Source organism: Camelus dromedarius, chromosome 14 (assembly GCF_036321535.1).
Source record: "Camelus dromedarius isolate mCamDro1 chromosome 14, mCamDro1.pat, whole genome shotgun sequence".
NCBI classification, from domain to species: domain Eukaryota; kingdom Metazoa; phylum Chordata; class Mammalia; order Artiodactyla; family Camelidae; genus Camelus; species Camelus dromedarius.
In genome coordinates this window covers 33,501,068-33,520,354 of record NC_087449.1, presented here as the reverse complement: position 1 = coordinate 33,520,354, position 19,287 = coordinate 33,501,068, and the positions used below count along the sequence as shown (strand labels likewise).

Here is a 19,287-nt window from a genome sequence, read left to right as displayed (position 1 = left end):
ATTTATCCAGTATTGTGGAGGTCTTGATGTCCATATTTTGCAATCCATTCACATTGATTGTGTCTGTATTTGCTTCAGCTCAAGCCTGGGAGAACATGATGAGTGCCTCAAGCCAGAGCCCTAACCCTAACAATCCTGCTGAATACTGTTCTACTATCCCTCCCTTGCAGCAAGCTCAGGCCTCAGGAGCCCTGAGCTCTCCACCTCCCACTGTGATGGTACCTGTGGGAGTTTTAAAGCACCCTGGAGCAGAAGGTAGGGGATCATGTGCTATTCTCTCTCTTTTTCCTCACCAAGTTCCTCTGAAAAGGTGCTGATGTGATTTTACAGCACAAGTCTTTAAAACATTGCAGATAAATCCCTTTGGTTGGTTATTGGAGTGGAAGAACAAGGTGAGAAATGTGTTGAGACAATTTCTAGGCAAGTAAGGAATAGTGTTATGTTGCTTGATATTTTGGAGGCACCTCTAAAAATATGCCAATACCTTCTCCCATGTAAGAGTGGAGTAGTTACTCTGCTTTTACTTGAAAAGTGATGCAAAATTTGAAGTCAGCCTGCAGAATCCTAGCCTCATGCCTACCTTGGTGTTCTTTGCAGGAATTTAATAAGTAATGAAAGTAAGAATTTTTTTTTCTGACCAGTTTATTCTAGTATTGCTTTTTGAAATATATATATTGTCATTTTCTTTTTTCATTTTTAATCTATCCATATAAAAATATGTGTTGGGTACACAGATCTTTATAAAATCCAGAACTTTCATCCTGATTATATCATATATTAGGTAGAAAATTATAGGCTCAACTTATTTTAGTTTATTATATCTTTATGATTATGATGTTGTCAGATGAAAGGCACTTTGTAAGTTCAGGGGATTGTCAATAGTAAAAACAACACATATTTCCTTAAAATGATCTTGTTAAGAAGTTTCCCTTGATAATTAAGATCTATCTTCTTTCATTAATTTTGTATCTTTTTATCTAGTAATATTCTCTGCCCCTTGCTTAACAGCCCTCCTCCCCTTTTGAAGATCAAAGACTTCTATCGACATTATCAGACTTCCCATTTTCCCCTCTTTTCAGATCATCCCTTAGTCATGCTCCTTGTATTTTTATGAACTCAGGCTTTTCTTCTTAAAAATCTTTATTTTCTTTACTTCATTTGTCGTTTTTGTTGTTCTTCCCTAGTCTCTCTTTGTTTTGGCCTTTTGAATTGATTTCCAGAACTAGATTTAAAGGGATCATTTCGTCAGACTCAGTTTTTCAGCTTTTCCCCGTCCTTTTATTAAAATGCAAGCTACTTTGCACTGCCAGATCCGTCTTTTTCTTCTTCAGTTATACCTTAGCCAAAGATCTGGCCAATTTGCTTCCCAATTCTTACATATCTGTGCCAACTCTTCTTTTATTAATTAATAATTCTTCAGCATTCTTCAGGGCATCTTTTGCCCTTTAAAAATACCGTATCACTTTTCCAGATGTTTAGTTCCTACAGAAACCTTGTACTTTTAGGAGATGTGGATGTCTATTGCCAGATATTTCCCCTGCTCTTAGTTTATTTCTTAGGCACTTCAAACACCTTCCTTAGTTTCTCTGTTATTGATACAGGACAGAGGATGTGACACAATCATAGGCATATTTAATATTTTAAAGGAAAGCGTTTTAGATCTTTACATATAAGTTGTAGAAGTAAAGAATATCCTTAAATGTGTATTTTTTATTAATTTATAACCACCTTTATACCATTACAGTTACTATATGTATAAATATAAAGTGCTAAATACTGATTTCTTTGTTCATCTGGAATTGGTGACCTTCTCTTCTTTGATGTTAGAAGCCCTACCAATGTCACAGTGATGCCTGTTTTATTTTTCTGGCTCCTCAAGTGGCTCAGCCCAGAGAGCAGAGGCGAGTTTGGTTTGCTGATGGGATCTTGCCTAATGGAGAAGTTGCTGATGCAGCCAAATTAACCATGAATGGAACTTCCTCTGCAGGAACCCTGGCTGTGTCACATGACCCAGTCAAGCCAGTAACTAGCAGTCCCCTACCAGCAGAGGTAAGAAAACAAAACGGCAGCTGAAAGTGAGAGCTTTACTCAGCACTGTGCTACCTGGGTCTTGCCGTTTTCTAAGTCGAGTGACCTTTCTGTGGAACCCTGTAGACTGCGGATGCAGTTCAGTGTGTGTGCGTGTGCGTGTGTGTGTGTGTGTGTGTGTGTAGGGGTAAAATAAATAATGGCAGAGTCAGTTGTTCTTGTTTGTTCTAATGAAGGTTATTTTCCAGTGAGCTCAGAACTGTACTGTAGCTAGACGCTGTGCTAGAGGGAATCCTGGCCCCGTGATAACGCTGGTGTTCAGAAACATCCCCCAGGGTCTCTGGTAGGCTGCAGGGCATTGCCATGGTGAGGAGGGCCAGCCAGTATGAAGGTGGCTGAGGGGTCCTTCTGTTCCTTTGTCATCAGAGTATCTCTGCTTTTTTTCTGGTCTCCCTGCTTCCATGTAAGATTTTTTAAAAGGATTTCACAGCTAAAAAATAAGTTGAAAAACCACGGACTTAATGGATGAACGACTCTTACATACGTGAGGCACCAGCTCGTTCTGTCTTGCCTCACTTACCTTGTCTCTGTAGGATATCCTGGTCACAATTTGGTGGCTAGTGGGATCTCATTCCTTGGGGCCTAATTTTCAGAAGGGGACAAATACCAGCTACATTTTTTTTTTTTTTGAGTCAGTGAGAGAATAGAGTCACCTAAGACCATATCTATCTTTATTTTAAAATAAGAGAATCAGAGTTTGGATAAAATTTTTACTTTTGATGTTTTCATAGTTACTATTTACGTTCAGTAATATTTTTTCAGAAATTTACATAATTTGTGAATTTGTTTATAATTGAAACTGTGTATTATTAAGATAAGATTTATTGACCTATAGAACTGAATTTCCTGTTTGGTGAAGGAATGTTAAACCATGTCATATCTGTTTTCAGATATTTTTAAGTCTGGGGGTATTTTTCTGTGGCTGCAGACAGAGGACAACAGCTATGTCTTATTTTACATTGTATCTTCTTTTTATCTTCTTTATCAAGGAAATTTCTTTTTTCCTCCAATTGTTTATGTGGAGAAATTTCAAACCCACAGAAAAGTTGCAAAAATAGTACAGTAAACACCCATATGTTCTTCATCCATATTCACCATTTGTTATCATTTTGCCTTGTTTACCCTACCCCTGAAAACACACTGTTCTTGATGAACCATTTGAGAATTAGTTGCACTTTATCACTTAATATTTTAGCTTGTGTTTCCTCAGAACAAGCCATTTTTTTACATAAGCACAGTACAATTGTATGAGAAAGAAATTTGACATATAATTCGATTATCATATATAGAGGCCATTTTCAGATTTCCCTAGCTGTCCCAATAATGTTCTTCATTCTTTCATTTATACACATATGTGCACACACACATTTATATGTATTTTTTTAAATTAAATAAAGTTCTTTATAAAAAATTAGAATCCCATCAAGGGTCACAGCTGCATTTAGCTGTCATGTTTCTTTGATTTTCTTTAGTCTAGAACAGTTCTCCCACTTTTTTTTTTTTTTTTTTTTGGTCTTTCAGTAGTTTTGAAGCATCTAGGCCATGTTTGGCAAAAAGTCCTTAATTAGTATTCGTCTGTTTTCTTCCTCGTGATTAGTTTCAGATTAAACATGTTTGGCACGAATAATACTACATAAGTGACAGTCATTTTTTAGTGGAACACATCAAGAAGCATCAGTTTAATAATTGGTTAAATTGATATCCCCTGTGTTTCTCCACTGCAAAGGTAGCTTTTCCTCTTTGCAATTAAAAAGTAATGTGATGGCTGTTACTTTGAGTGTCTTATTTCCTTATAGTCTTTTGGCTAGTGATTTTACTGTCCTTTGACGGTTTGTGCTGAATCAGTTATAACTATGGTGTTTATATACTGATGGCTTTTTCTTTTTATTAAACATCTTTTGCATCTCTTACATTATATGATACATTCTTAAAACATAAATTTTTCAGATGAATGAGGAATCTCTAGTTAATGAATATTGTAGGGAGACAAAGTTCAGCTCCGTTGAAGAGAAACTAAAATAAGCTAGTTATTCTGTGTCTGTGCTCTCTTATTGTTTAGCACTCTATTTTAATATTTATCTGGTAAAATGAAGGAAAACAAAATTCGTTAAAAAGTCAGAGCTGAAAATATTTTTCTCATCTTTATGAGCTGGTAGAGTTCCTGGCACTTAAAAGGTGCTCAGTAAATGAAATAAATTCCTTTTCACAGATGATACTTAAGTAGAAGCCAGATGGCTACTTCTTATGATATTAAAAGGTGGGTTTATGCATCATTAAATAGAAAGTTAGAATAGATTACTTTATTTTGTGTGCTAGGCCTTCAAATCAGTAATGGTTTGCCAATAAAATTTTCCAAATTTCCCTTATAGGATGTACTGAGAACATTGCAAAATTTTTAGCAAAAACCCGCTAAAAACTCACAGTCCTAAATTATAAATAGTGTAGACAAGAGTGTGGTAAGACATAGGCATATTAAAAAAAATAGTTTTAGTCTTTATTCAAGTATAAAATATATATAGCAAAGTGCTTAAGGAGCATTAATCTTTAGGAAACAACATGATGAACATACATGTATATGTATATGTATATAGACACACACACACCCATGTAGCCACCATCGAGGGAAGATACACAGAACATTTACATCACTCCAGAGTGTTCCCTCATGCCCTTTTTCTGTCAATACCTGGCCGCCCCCACCACCAAGGTAACCAGTTTTTTAACTTGTATCACTGTGGATTAGTTTTGCCTGTTTTTGAATTTCATATAAATGGAAACATACAGTATATAATGTTTTGTTTCTAGCTTTGTTAAATTCAACTAATATTTATGAGATTTATCAATATTGTGTGCAGCAAAAGTAAATCTTTTTTATTGCTAAGTAATATTCCATCATGTGGCTTTACTGCAATTTATCTGTTTTCTTATTAATGGACATTTGGATTGTTTCCAGTTTGGCTATTTTGAATAAAGCTGCTAAAACATTTTTATATATGTTTTAAAAGTTTTTAAATGCTTTTAACTTAAAGCTGTTTTTTGCTTGCTTAAGTTATAAAGAATATAGAGAAGAGGGCATCATTTTAATAGATCTTTGAGCATATGCTATTAAATTGTTACTTAAGTGGCTTTACCTCCACCCAGAATGTATTTTGCAACATGATGCCTTTTGTTTTGTCTGTCTCTTTTGCTCTAAGTTATGTTTTCAGAGCTACATGTTTTTATTTGAACATGCCATTCATTCTGTTTTGTAGGGCTGAATAATTTGACCTTGTAAGATTATATCACAAAATAGTAATCCATTCTCTTAATAATGGACATTTGGGTTAGTTCCAGCATGGGTTATTATGAATAAATATTTTTGTATATATATACATGCATAACATGATGCTTTATTAAGTGTAGCTAATGTGATCTTCATATTAATGCAAAGAAAAATGAACTTGAAGTTTAATTTCATTGCATAGTAAATGAAATTATTTTATCAAAGTTAGCTTTTTAATTTTATATTATAGTAAAATGTACCTAACATAAAGTGTGCCATTTTAACCATTTTGAGTACATTCATATTGTTTTACAACTATCACCCCAATTGTCAAAGTTATTTTGAAAAAAATTATATAAATGACACTTTAAGTAGACCCAAATATATTAAAGGTTCAGAAATTATGAGATAATAGTGAAATTTTTCTTCTGTTGCCACTGTAGGTTTTAAAAATATTTTTCTTTCATGGCGAAACAAACCTGAGTAAAGGAATCTTTCACCCAGGTTGCAAGGCCTCTTCTCTCATTATTATGATTCAATGATGCCAAGAGAAGAAAACACACAATTGGAAATGTTTTCATAGTATAAGCCCAATTCTTTGGGAAACCACGGGTTAATGACTATGCTGGACTATCTTTCAAAAAGTCTAAATTCCAAGTTTTCACTTGAATTCCCATTTATAGTCTTGACTATATTCTGCCAAAGTCTTGAACTCTCTATAATGCTCTCCTTGCTAATTTGCTTTTCCTAGGCGGATATTTCTCTATTCTCTGGGAGTATAACTCAGGTTGGAAGTCCTGTTGGCAGTGCAATGAACCTTATTCCTGAAGATGGCCTTCCTCCCATCCTCATCTCCACTGGTGTCAAAGGAGGTATGTGGACATATATATAAACAGGGATAGTTACATATGTCAAATGTTGCCTTCTGATTAAGGGAAAGAGATTTCAAGTGATAACCGCCCTTCTCTTCTCCCACAAAAAAAGCAACTACTCAGTGCCATGAAAATCACTTGCTACTACTGATTGTTTTAGAGAAAATATTTGTTTTTATATTATTTCATTTGTTGAAAGGTTGTAATATTATTTTAAATTGTAATATAAATGTAACTTATTGGCAGTTTTTTCTTTATATTTTGAAGCGTATAATACTCTGAAGAATTGCTTGTAGTTCTAGGATTGGCCCACCTGAAATAGTTAGTACAATAATTTAACTTTTTGTTTTGAAGTATAATACACATTCAGAATGTACATATAATAAGTGGAGAGCACTGAACTTAAGTTGCAGTTTTATTGTTAGGAAACATTTTTAGTGAGTCCTGGTAAGATGCAAAGTTACTATTCGTTCGCAAGAATGCTTATCTATACGTAAAAGTTTGTTGTTGATAGATTAGATCAGCATCCAGTCAGTACATTTTCAAGAGATGGTTTATTAATAATCGCTCCTCAGTTTTGTCCTAGTCTTTTACCTGGTCTCCTTGCCTTCAGTCTTTCTCTCCTTTATTTAATCTTCCACATTGTGGCCAGTTATCTTTTTAAACATAGATATTATCATATATTGTTTCTGCTTACAAAATTCAATGGCTTCCCAGTGCCTTTAGTATAAATTATTTATCTTGACTTACAGTGTTCCTTGTAAAGTTATCTCAACTTGTCTAACTTTCTTTCCAGCCAACACTCCAGTACTTTACATGCATACTACAGATTGTTTACTGTTTTCTTAATATTCACATTTCATACTTCCATGCTTTTTCTTATGCTGTGGAATGGTGGGAGGAGAATGGACTTCAGAACTGGGCAAATCTGAATTTTAATCCCATTCTAGCTGTGTGATCCAGTAGGCAAGTCATTTATCCTCTCTGAATCTTTATCCTAGTTTTTTTTTTTTTTTTTTTAGTTAAGTAACTAGATCTACTTAAGAGTCAGATTAAATTAAATCAGATTTCATACCTGACTGTACATAACAAGAAAATTGGGAAAAAGTAGGCATGTAATTAATGTTTTTATTGTCTTCTCTTCCTCTGTCTAGAATAGAATACCCTTCTGTACTCTAGACTCTATGAATAACTCCTCAGCCTTTCAAAATCCGTATATATGGAAAACTCTGAATCCTACCTTGGCTTTGTTAGTAGTGGTTTTGCATCCACATCTCTGTTCTAATAGAAATTGTTATAGATGGTTACTGTATTAACACATTTTTCACTGAAATTAGATATTTCATAGGTCTGTTTCTTTCGCTAGACCATGAGTTCATGTTTGTGTCTTCTGCTTCTAGCCTGGTACTAGGCCTGTAGAAGGTTCTCAGCAGTGCTGGCTGAATGTATCATGCTATCAAATACAGCTTGTGTCTCAGATAGTTCAACGATGAACTTTCACATAAAGTTAAGCATTCTTTTGATTGTATAATGCCTTTGCTCCTTTCTAGGACCCTCTAAAAATACTCCTTTGTGATTAAAATTGCTACTTAGGTTTCAAATTTTGGTTATTTTAATAAATCTTATATTAATGAGAAATTAAATTGGGTATTCTGTTAAAATAAATAAGATTGCAAGGTTCCATTTTTATTAAAAGTCACATCCATTAAATCTAATTTTCAAAACTTTTTCTACTGAGAAACAACTACTGGTTATCTGTGTTCACTTACTGAAGCCACATTGCTGTCTCTTCATCAGAATCTTGCTGTTTGTTTTCCAGTGGGAAAACTTCATTAAAATTTTTTTTCCAAGTCATTTAGTATTTCTCTTTCTAATAACTTTTCTTTTTATTGATAGGGTAGACATTTCCCATTACATCTAAAAAATACCTTTTGGTCAATGGGCAATGGTGTCATTTTGTTCTATCTTGCTGTCCCTTGATGTATTTTATATAGGACCAAACAACATGCAACTCTCAGGTTTTTAATTCCTGTCCCATATCTTTAGATTCTACAAGGGGTATTACCCATGATTTTGACTTCAAGCTGAGAGGACTACTGTCATTCAGAATGGTGTGGCTGAATATTACATACTGTACTTGCAGGGATTAATTGGGAAGGGTTCTGTGCTGAGTCTCGAGTATTAACTTGTCCATGCTCAGAATGTGATGTCTGATTTACTACTGATCTTGGTGATACACGTACTGACCGCCTTCTTAACTTACACTTATAGAGGAATTGTTTCATGAGTCCAATCACCTATGATACTTTTATCTTATTTTCTGGGTGTATTTTTTTAAAGTTTAGTTTTTTAATGGTAAAAAAAATCTCAACAGTACAAAAGGATATAGAATAAAAAGTTGGATTCCTCTCTGCTTCAACCCCTAGACATCCTTTCTGGAGGTAGCTAGTATATTATCACTTTCTCATATACCATGGATTATTTTAAATGTTGGTCTTGGAACAACAATGTAATACGTAAAATCCTTGTTATGATAGTTGGGGAATTTTTATTAAATCAAAGGATTGTCTTTAGACTATGGCATAAACCATTGTATGGAGACTGCTATACATAGGATAACCATGTTGTCATCCAAACTGGACTGGATCACTTTTGAGAATGAAAGGGGTACTGTTAACACGACAGTGGGATAGCAGGCATAAACTATGTTAACCGTATCCATAAATCAAATGCTTACCTCTTTCCTATGAATCATCAGTCCATTCCTCCATCAGATTTCTTTCTTGATTTGTCTCTTTAACCAGTCTCTTACATTGTTTTCTTCCCTTACAGACTATGCTGTGGAAGAGAAACCATCACAGATTTCAGTGATGCAGCAATTGGAGGATGGTGGCCCTGATCCACTTGTATTTGTTTTAAATGCAAATTTGTTGTCAATGGTTAAAATTGTAAATTGTAAGTTAGAAATTTTTTTTAAAAAATTAAAATGAGGTACTGTCTTATAGATAATAAAACTTTTAAATTCATTATGCACAAGTATTTTTTTATAGAGCCACATCTTAATGAAAACTGGGAACTGAAGATGTTGGTTTGTATAAAATAATATATCCCAGAGGACAACTGTGGAACTAACTGAGACTCTTGCTTTTGGTCAAAGGGGTGAGATAGATGAATTTTCCATGGAGGAAAGCCAAGTGAAACTTGAAGTGATCTGAATTAAGTTCTTCCTGAGAAGGGGTATTCTAAATCACAACTCACCACCAGAATAACTGGAGGTGGATAAATTATCCAAGAGGGTCAATTTCTATGCTAGGTTTAAATCTCAGAAACCATAGTCATGGTGCAAAACCTTACTTGTGAGAAGTGCTAGCTAATTAACACATAGTAAAACTTCAGTACATCACAAGTGAAGATTCAGAAGAAACTTCTCAATTCTTGGTGCTAGCTTCTTAGACACCAGAATGAGAGAGAGGACAGTAACTTAGAATCTTGATTCGAATATAATATTGGAAAATAGAGAATACATTTATTCTGGATAAATGTTAATCGACAGAATTTTGGAGGGAGGAAGGAAGCATTGGGGAATAGTCCTCAAGTTGCCCCTGTGTATTTGTTTTAAGTTGACCTTGGAAACCAGAAAAACCAATATACTAAATTCCTTAGAATTTCTTCATAAATGAAATGTAGGTTTCTGGTTTACTTGCTCATCACACCCTTATATATTTGTCCAGTTAATAATGCTTGCCACCTTTCCTAGGATCAGATTTTAAAATAATTTGCTTGAAATTTTAATTTACCATGTCTGGTTTTTGAGTCATACTTAGGAAATAGCTAACCTAGAATTCCTGAAGTGTGCACCAATCTTAATACAGCTGAATTAGACACCTTACATTTAGGTACATAAAGCAACAATGCCCAAAGTGAAAGAAAGGGGTCTTACATTACTTTTGATTTACATTGTGATACCCATAATTTTATTTGAACCCTTTATGAATTCCTTTGGGGATCTTACTGTGTTGGAGTACAAGTGATCAAAGTGTCAAGGATTGAACATTATTTTTAAGTACATGTGGCTTATGCTGTTGTGACTCTGTATAACCTTAATGTGAAGAAGTGGAAATAAGCAGTCCAAAAAAGCCATCCATTTCACCACCTTTTATAGCATGAAGCCAAGTAAAGTCCTATTGCTGATTATCTAGAATTTTCTCCCAGAAAGGACTGTAATTTAAATAGCTAGACTCTTTCAATCACAGATTAAGTTTAATAAGCATACATAAAAATATATTTTCTTTAGGCCACAGCCTGAATCCAAAGCTTTAGTAATATTGACTTTTATTGTTTTCTTGTTTCTAATTTTAATTAAGTAATTATTTTCCTTGGTAAAATGATTTTTTAAAATATAGGTGGGGGACTATATTCTTTCATCTGTATAGCCAAGGATGTGTAGTTTGGTTTAATTTATTTTTAATGGAATGCTGTTTCTTTTAATAACTGTACCTTTTCATAATAAGAGTTAAAAGTTTTAAGTGCATTATCTTTCACAGTGACTTCTTTTACTTCTCTTCTAATTATTTTGCTAAGTGTTTGCTTAGAGCCAGTGACATTGGTATGTTTTATTTTCTGCAGTAGTTCTTTGGCTCAGTGCAATGACAGTTAACAGTTGAATTATACAGATTCAGTATGATCTACTTTATTCTCTGTTATATTATAACAAAGATTTCTTTGGATTTTTAAAATGAGGATTGAGAAGCATATCGTTATTTGTATATTTTATTTCATCTATAGATGTGAACAGGAAGTGCTGGTGTTTCACAACCAAGGGAATGCATGCAGTGGGTCAGTCTGAGATAGTCATTCTTCTGCAGTGCCTACCGGATGAAAAGTGTTTACCGAAGGATATCTTTAATCATTTTGTGCAGTTTTATCAGGATGCTCTGGCAGGTGGGGATACTTTATGACTTAGTCTGTACCCTTTATAGATGATAAAAAATTTTAGATTCAGATGCAAATAACCTTAAATTTGGAAGCCTGGCATTGGACTTTGGCATTATTGGCAAGTTAGAACTTGGCATGGTTTGAAGAAGTTACAAATTTTAGTACTTTACCTGGTGTGGTGGTGGTTATTTTTCAAAGGCTGGGATCAAAGTTGTAAGATAATCCATTGACCATGATGTAAGAGTATTTTCTTCCTTTGGCTTATGGAACATGATATTGGTATCAGTAGAAAGAAGCATAATGATAACTTACTACTTGTTTTTTGAGTTAACAATATTTATATAATTATAATGTAAATATTCATTTAATGTTCAAGTTCCCAAAACCACTAGCATGGACAACTTTATTATGGTTTCAAAATAAATTATAAATATTATTAACTGGAACAATGTAAAAGCAAATGCATATTTTGCACAGCAAAGGGAAACATAAACAAAAAAAGAGACAACCTACAGAATGGGAGAAAATATTTGCAGATGATGAGACTGACAAGGGCTTAATTTCTAGGATATATAAATAACTCATACAACTTATAACAAAAAAATAAACAACCCAGTCAAAAATGGCCAGAAGACCTAAACGAGCAATTCTCTAGTGAAGACATACAAATTGCCAATAGGCACATGAAAAAATGCTCAGTATCACTAATTATCAGAGAAATGCAGATCAAAACTACAATGAGGTATCACCTCACACCAATCAGAATAGCCCTCATTCAAAAGTCCACAGATGACAAATGCTGGAGAGGGTGTGGAGAAGAAGGAACCCTCCTACACTGTTGGTGGGAATATAGTTTGGTGCAGCCACCGTGGAAAACAGTATGGAGATTCCTCGAAAAACTGAAAATAGACTTACCTTATGATCCAGCAATCCCACTCCTGGGTATATATCTGGAGGAAACTCTAATTCGAAAAGATACACCCACCCCAGCATTCATAGCAGCACTATTTACAATAGCGAAGACGTGGAAACAACCTAAATGTCCATCGACAGATGACTGGATAAAGAAGTTGTGGGAGATATATATATATAAAATGCAATACTACTCAGCCATAAAAAAGAATAAAATAATGCCATTTGCAGCAACATGGATGGACCTGGAGATTGTCATTCTAAGTGAAGTAAGCCAGAAAGAAAAAAAAAATATCATATGATATCACTTACATCTGGAATGTAGAAAAAAAGACAAGTGAACATATCTACAAAACAGAAACAGACTCATAGACATTGAAAAGAATCTCATGGTTACCGAGTGGAGAGAGGGTGGGAAGGGATAAATTGGGAGTTCAAGATTTGCAGATGTTAACTGTTGTATATAAAATAGATAAACAAGTTTATACTATATAGCACAGGAAACTGTATTCAAGATACTACTATGTATCTTGTAGTAACCTATAATGAATAAGAATATGAAAAGGAATATGTGTATGTATATGTATGACTGAAACATGCTGTACACCATAAATTGACATAACATTGTAAAGTAACTATACTTCAATTAAAAAAGGCGGTGGGAAGTTAATGCATAGCTATTAGAAGTTGGGTAAGACTAAGGATACTAGTATAAAGGCATACTATTTAAAGTAGAGAGAGAAAAAATATATTTAAGTGTATTATTTAACATTACAAAGTTAACCTTCCCCTGATTTAACAGAAGAGGTAAGAAGTAACGTAATTGAGCTAAATTCTCATTTATCAGGATAAGAAGTCAAAAATAATACCTAGAATTGATAAATAGGGAAAGAGTAATACAATAACCAAAGCCAATGAATAATAAAAGACTATCTCTGAGAAACAAGGGTGGGGTGAGGGTGGCCAGGGTATTAAAATTATTTTCATGCATTATTTGTTAATGTTTATAACATTTATATTAAAATCATAAATTATTTGTACTTTCTGAATGCAAGTAATTCCCCATGTGGGATTCTATGCCAAAGAAATTTTCTAAAGTGTAAAATACACTTTGTATGTGAAAGGGTTTATTGCAGCATGACTGAATTTTTAACATGAAGATTTAGAGGCAACCCTAAATGCCCAGCTATAGGAGAAGAGTTTACCTGTGTTACACTTTTTAGATGAATGCATCTTTTTCAGAATATTATTTTAAAAGTAATATTTTTATGGAAAATGCTCTTGAATAAGTACAAAAGCAGGATGTAAAATTGCATCTTTAGTGTGATTATAGCTTACATGTAAAAGATTGTACTTTTATGTCTTAAATTAGTCTCTATGATAATTTAAGTGAAATAGTACATGAGGGCAAGGTGATAACGGTAGAAACTGACTACATCATACCTTCAAAGTACAGTTCAGTATTTACTGTGTCAGTTCTAAAATGTATGGGGTTAATTTGAAGTCATCTGGAAACTCTAGGCCTAAATTTCATTCCAAAAATTACTTGAAACATTCATTTTTACCCTTAGTGTGAATGTATTCACATGTAAAAACTCCAAACAGAAATGGTTTTGGGGATGCAAGTAATAGCATGTTCATGTGGGTTTTGAGAAGGCATCAGGGATTAGGGCATGGGAGGTCCAAGAGTGTCTTGTTTAGGAGTTTGTCCTCTTTATTCTGCAGGCAGTGAGGAGTCATTGAAAGAAATTAGTGACATAATCAGATTTGTGTTTTAGAAAGATGACTCTAGAAGCAATATGAAAATGGATCAAAGTCTGTCTGGTACCAGGTAGAGCAGGTAGTTAAGAAGCAGTTACAGTGGATAAACAGACAAAAATCTATAGTGAGTAAGCCCTAGAATACTGCATAACAATGAAAAATAAACAAACTGATGATAGACACAGCAGCATGGATGAATCTCACAGACCATAATGCTGAGCAGAAGAAGCCAGACACAGAGAAGTACATATTACATGATTATATCAGTATGATTCTCTAGAACAGGCAAAGTGAATCTGTGGTGATAGAAATTAAATCAGTATTTGCCTTGGTTGGTGGGTGTCCTGGTGCTGGAACTGACTACAGAGGGGCCCTGAGAACTCTGTGGGATGATATAAATGGTCTGTATCTTGATTGGGATAGTGGTTACATGGCTGTTAACATTTGTCAGAACTCATTGAACTATGTAATTAAAATCTGTTGAGTTTTATTGCAGGTAAGTAATACCTCACTAAAATTGACTTAAACTTTTTATTGAGATATCATTGACACAGAACATTATATTAGTTTCAAGTATATAGTATAATGATTTAATATATGTATATATTGTGAAATGAAATGTCTTGTTAACAACCATTACCTCACATAGTTACAAATTTTTTTTCTTTGTGATGAAAACTTTTTAAGATTCTACTCTCTACAACTCAATTACACTTTGAATATTATTTCTCTTTCATTCCCAACATTATCTTCTTTTTGATGTTGGAGTCTCAGTTTAAGTCTTCAAATGAAAGCTTTTTTTTGGTTAAATTCTCATACCTAATATTTTATTTTTGTTGATATTTATACCCATGGAATGTTACCTGTTTGTTGATGAGGTGTTAAATGACAGTTTAAATATTATTCATTAGAATTGGTAGAGATCTGTCAGCTTTTAAAATTTTTAAGAAAGTAAATGCTTAAAGGATAAAAGATATATTTTATAATGTGAGGGGAAATAATGAAGAATCTGAGTGTGATTGGGGTGGGGAGGAGGGTTGTTAGATGATAGAAGCAGAAAGGTTATGAGTATCTGTGGAAAAATAACCAGTAATAGATTCCAGTCTCTAATAGGGAAATCTCAAAGGAATAATGAATGAATGCTTTGAGTACCAAGCCCAACACAGTTTTCACCTCTGAGCTATTTTCACTGGGGCATGCTTAAGAAAGATAAACATTATGCTGTTATTAGAGCTTTAGAGGACTGCTATTATGTACTCATCCCTGAGGAGGGAAAAAAAAAAATCTTCTGTCTCTTTTGTTTCCCATTCTCTCCCTACACCCCTGCCCCCAAGAGAAAAGATGAAAATTTTTTTTACAAGCCTTACTTTAAAATCTTTGATAAAGCAAAGAAAGTTTTATGTTTGGTTGATTATTCATTATGTGAATATTTGCATTATAAAAATAATAGTTAATCATTTTTTAGAACAAATTTATTCACATTAGGTCTGAAATTTGGTAAACTATTCCCCAATTGTCACAGATGTTGAGTCTCACAGAAGTCAAGTAACTTTCCCCCAATCTCATAATAGTGAGTGATCGAATTAGTGTTCAAACCCATGTCTCTGTGACTCCAAAATCTGATTTTTTCCAAAATAACATACTACTTCCTTGATATGGTGATTATTTTGTTTTTATACGTCTGGCCCAGCAGCTTAAATGTGCAGCCAGATTTGGTTAATCCTGGGTCAAGAGAACTACCCTAAATGTATTTGGCAGATAATGATGTGCAGTTGAACATAGCTTTCAGCCACAAAGCTTCTCTGAGTTTTGTGGGGAGATGTTCCCTTCGTGTGTGGACCCTACTATCAGCATAGCTTCCCAGTTCACTCAAGGATTCTGTGACCCATCACCAAACTGTCCTGCAAATAGTCTCTAGTTTTCAAGGAAAGTAAGCATTAACTTCTCTGATGGCGATTTGTGTATTTGCTAATAACTTCTTTCAGAAGTGTCAAAGGAAGCTTGCACATGTCTGGTGAACAAATCTGCTGTTACATTATTGAACAGCTCCTGTCAGGAAATTCTTTTGTAATTCTAGACTGAGGGAAATGTCTCCTTAATCAAGGGCTGACTTGTTACTGTTTCATTAAAAAAATATTTGAATTAGAAAGTGCTTAGTTAAGAGCATTTGTAATTAAAAGGAAAAAAATAACACTGTCTAATATGAATTTAAATAATCTCTGAGTTGTTTATGTTTCATATCTGTCTCAACCAAAATTAGAATAAATCCTATCTTTGATACTTTCTCCATAAATTTTATTCTCTTAATGTCTCATATATAATTATACTTAATGTCTTAATTCATTATGTTCATGAATTGAATTTATTTAGTCAATGGCATTAGGATTGTAAACTCTATGAGAGCAGATACCTAATATTAACATTTTTTGTGAACTTTGAGGCAATAATTCTTATCCTGAGACCTCCAAAGTAATTCATACCTTGAAGTTACATAATCTAAAGGAAGGCATCAGTATTTCTGGTGTCAATAAAAAAGGTAAATCAGTCAGTCTAAGAAAGAAATGGAAAATTTTATTCAGGCCAAATTGAGGATTATAACCCGGGAACAGCATCTCAGAAAGCTCCGAGAACTTTTCTCCTGTTAGAAGTCAAGGCACAGTTATATAAATTTTTTGAGACAGAGGGCTGTACATTAAATGACATATTATTGACAGTTTACACTATCTAGATCTAAGTGTCATTGTGGCCCCTTACAAGATTAAGAAGGCATGCTATCTTTTAAGGAGTGGTCTTGTTGATGCTAGGAGAGTGTTGCTCTTTATGTTTGAGCAGGTGTTTCTGCCGATGGGGGAGATTTGGTTGGCACATAATGCAGATACACAGTGCACAGTAGTGGGAAGAAAGGAGGCCAAAGGGCAGAGAAATGTTTTTATGTTTAAACTTTTCTGATCTTGCCATAAAATAAGAATTTTATTTCACATTGGCATTTAGCCAGACAAACTGTAGTGTGATAATACAAGTTATTTCATGCTCACCAGAAGCCCTGATAAAATCAGGAAGCTAATTTTCATTTAATAGATGCCATTTGTGTAAAGAACAACTTTATAAACATGTGTCTTTCATAGTGAAAGATTGGGAATTAGTGTTTGGTAGTGTCTGGCTCTCATTGGTAATAATGATTATTAAAAATAAGATTATCAGTAATAATTAATGTACTTTTTTGTTTTAGGGAATGTTGTAGGCAACTTAGGACATTCTTTCTTCAGTCAAAGTTTCCTTGGCAGTAAAGAACATGGTGGATTCTTATACGTGACATCAACTTACCAGTCATTGCAAGACCTAGTACTCCCAACTCCACCTTACTTGTTTGGAATTCTCATCCAGAAATGGGAAACTCCTTGGGCTAAAGTGTTTCCCATCCGGCTAATGTTGAGACTTGGAGCTGAATATCGACGTAAGTAGTAAAACATCCTAAGCTGTATGACCAAGACATGACTTTATAAAAACTTGAGATATTCGGAGCCCCCTGGTGATACAGTTAAACAGAAGTAATCTTTTGAAGTACCTAAGCTAAATTTGGCCAGTGTCTCTACTTTTTTAGGCTATAATGGAAAGGACTCAAAATAGCAAATGAGATAATGATTATTCATTGCCTTGTAAACTTAACTGGTTTTATAATTCATTGATAAATACGTGATCATCTTCAGAAAACGTGAATTTCAGCTTAACAAGTAACTTTTTTTATGGTAGCTATATATGGTGAGCAGATTTTTTTTGTCACTTGATTGGAAAATAGTTACAACATATTTTTTATAACGTAACAGACACTGGAAGCTGGTGGTATAGAGATCGCTCTCTGCTGGTAAAGGAGCTTCCTTGCCCATGGTTGTAGCAGTGCAACTAAGCTGTGATAGTTTTTAAAGATGTTAAGGCCTAAGTGCAAACTTCATTATCTTCACCTAGTCAAAATTGCCCTAGTCTAGGAATCAGACTACTTGAATAAGGTTCTTAACTCTGCCTCTTAGTAGCTTTGTAACTTTGGATGAGTCACTCAAGTTGTCTGATTCAGTTTTTTTTGCAACTGGAAATAATAATTGCCTTTTATATTGCATAGTATTTTTAACAGGATCAAATGAAATAGTGAAAAACTATTTTATAAACCATGAAACAGTATATTATGTGTTTTCAGAAAGTTAACTTCATTCTTTATGAAATTATTCTTTCCTTTCAACAAGAATTTAATAAAGGCTTACCATGTCCTGGGAATTCATAGTGGCTGAGACATGATTATGGACTCTTGGGAACTTTTGTAAGGAAGACATATAGAAATCATGATTATAGTAGTATATTGTGTTAAAACACATGTTCACAGTTAACAGAGTTCTTTGGGAGTCCCAGGATGGTCTCTAACTTCATCAAGAATGAGGGACCAAGGTGCCTCGACTGAACTGTGAAAGAGGCATATGAACCACCCAAGTGAAGTAGAGAATGGAAAGGATTTGTAGGTAGAGGAAACAAAATTTATATCTTATACAGATAATTCAAACCATAAAGTTCAAGCCAGCTAACAGGATCACCTAGTGTTTGGCTTTTTCTAAGGAGGGTCCTGATTGGGACATGTGTAAGAGTGAACTCTTAGAATTCCTGAGCACGGAGGAATCAGGAGATACTTGTTTCCTGGATCATATTAATCCAGTTTGGAAAAGAATACTTCTTAAGACATTGTAGTTCATTTTAGAAATAGCCGCATCAAAAAGCTTACTCTGGTTATTAAAAACCTTACTCTGATATGATTTGTAGAAGGCTCCGAATTTGTCTGTGATGCTGTCATGGTAAATACTTCTTGAGCCCTAAATTTCATATGCTCTAACCAAGCCATTACAATTATATTTTGAGAGCTTAATGAAACATGATGTCTGTTTTATGAAAAATTTAAGCTGCCAAACTTAGTCTGATCATTTCTCACTTCCATAGTTTATCCATGCCCACTGTTCAGTGTCAGATTTCGGAAGCCATTGTTTGGAGAGACGGGGCATACCATCATGAATCTTCTTGCAGTAAGTTGGGAATTTTAATTTTCTTTTTCCTTACTGGGGTTTGTGTGGGAGAAGGAAGAGAAGGAGTTTATTATTTTGTTAATAGCCATACCCTTTCTGCTTCCGGGAGGTGAAGATTTTATGCTGAAGGAAAAGAACAGAACATATGTATTCTTTGGAAAGTATGTGGAGCTTTGGATAGAAATAGTACTGGATTCCAGCCCTTGGTTATACACTTACTATCTAAGTGACCTCATAGAAGTATTGTGAGGACTAGTGAATACTTAAAGCACCTAGTATTGTGTCTTGTTTTAATTTTAAGCCTAGCATCCTGGGGGTGTCCCCTTTGTCCATGTGGCTTACTGTTTTGCCAAAGGTTGGTCAGAGATTATGTTCAAATACCCCAAGCCAGTAAGGCATC

At 34.2% G+C, this 19,287-nt stretch overlaps 1 protein-coding gene across 3 annotated transcripts in view; it reads left to right on the top strand.

Annotated features, from left to right (window-relative positions):
* The window catches only part of ZFYVE9 (zinc finger FYVE-type containing 9), a 131,508-nt gene that overhangs the window by 81,232 nt on the left and 30,989 nt on the right, over positions 1-19,287 (top strand). For 2 of the 3 annotated variants that reach the window (XM_010984753.3, XM_064493588.1), the window contains exons 6-12: positions 79-255; positions 1,880-2,049; positions 6,102-6,222; positions 9,055-9,177; positions 11,008-11,163; positions 17,060-17,284; positions 18,805-18,887. In XM_010984753.3, the coding sequence (XP_010983055.2) occupies positions 79-255; positions 1,880-2,049; positions 6,102-6,222; positions 9,055-9,177; positions 11,008-11,163; positions 17,060-17,284; positions 18,805-18,887 (1,055 nt within the window). The remainder of the gene's footprint in view (positions 1-78; positions 256-1,879; positions 2,050-6,101; positions 6,223-9,054; positions 9,178-11,007; positions 11,164-17,059; positions 17,285-18,804; positions 18,888-19,287) is intronic. The other variant, XM_031465123.2, reaches the window with a different exon arrangement.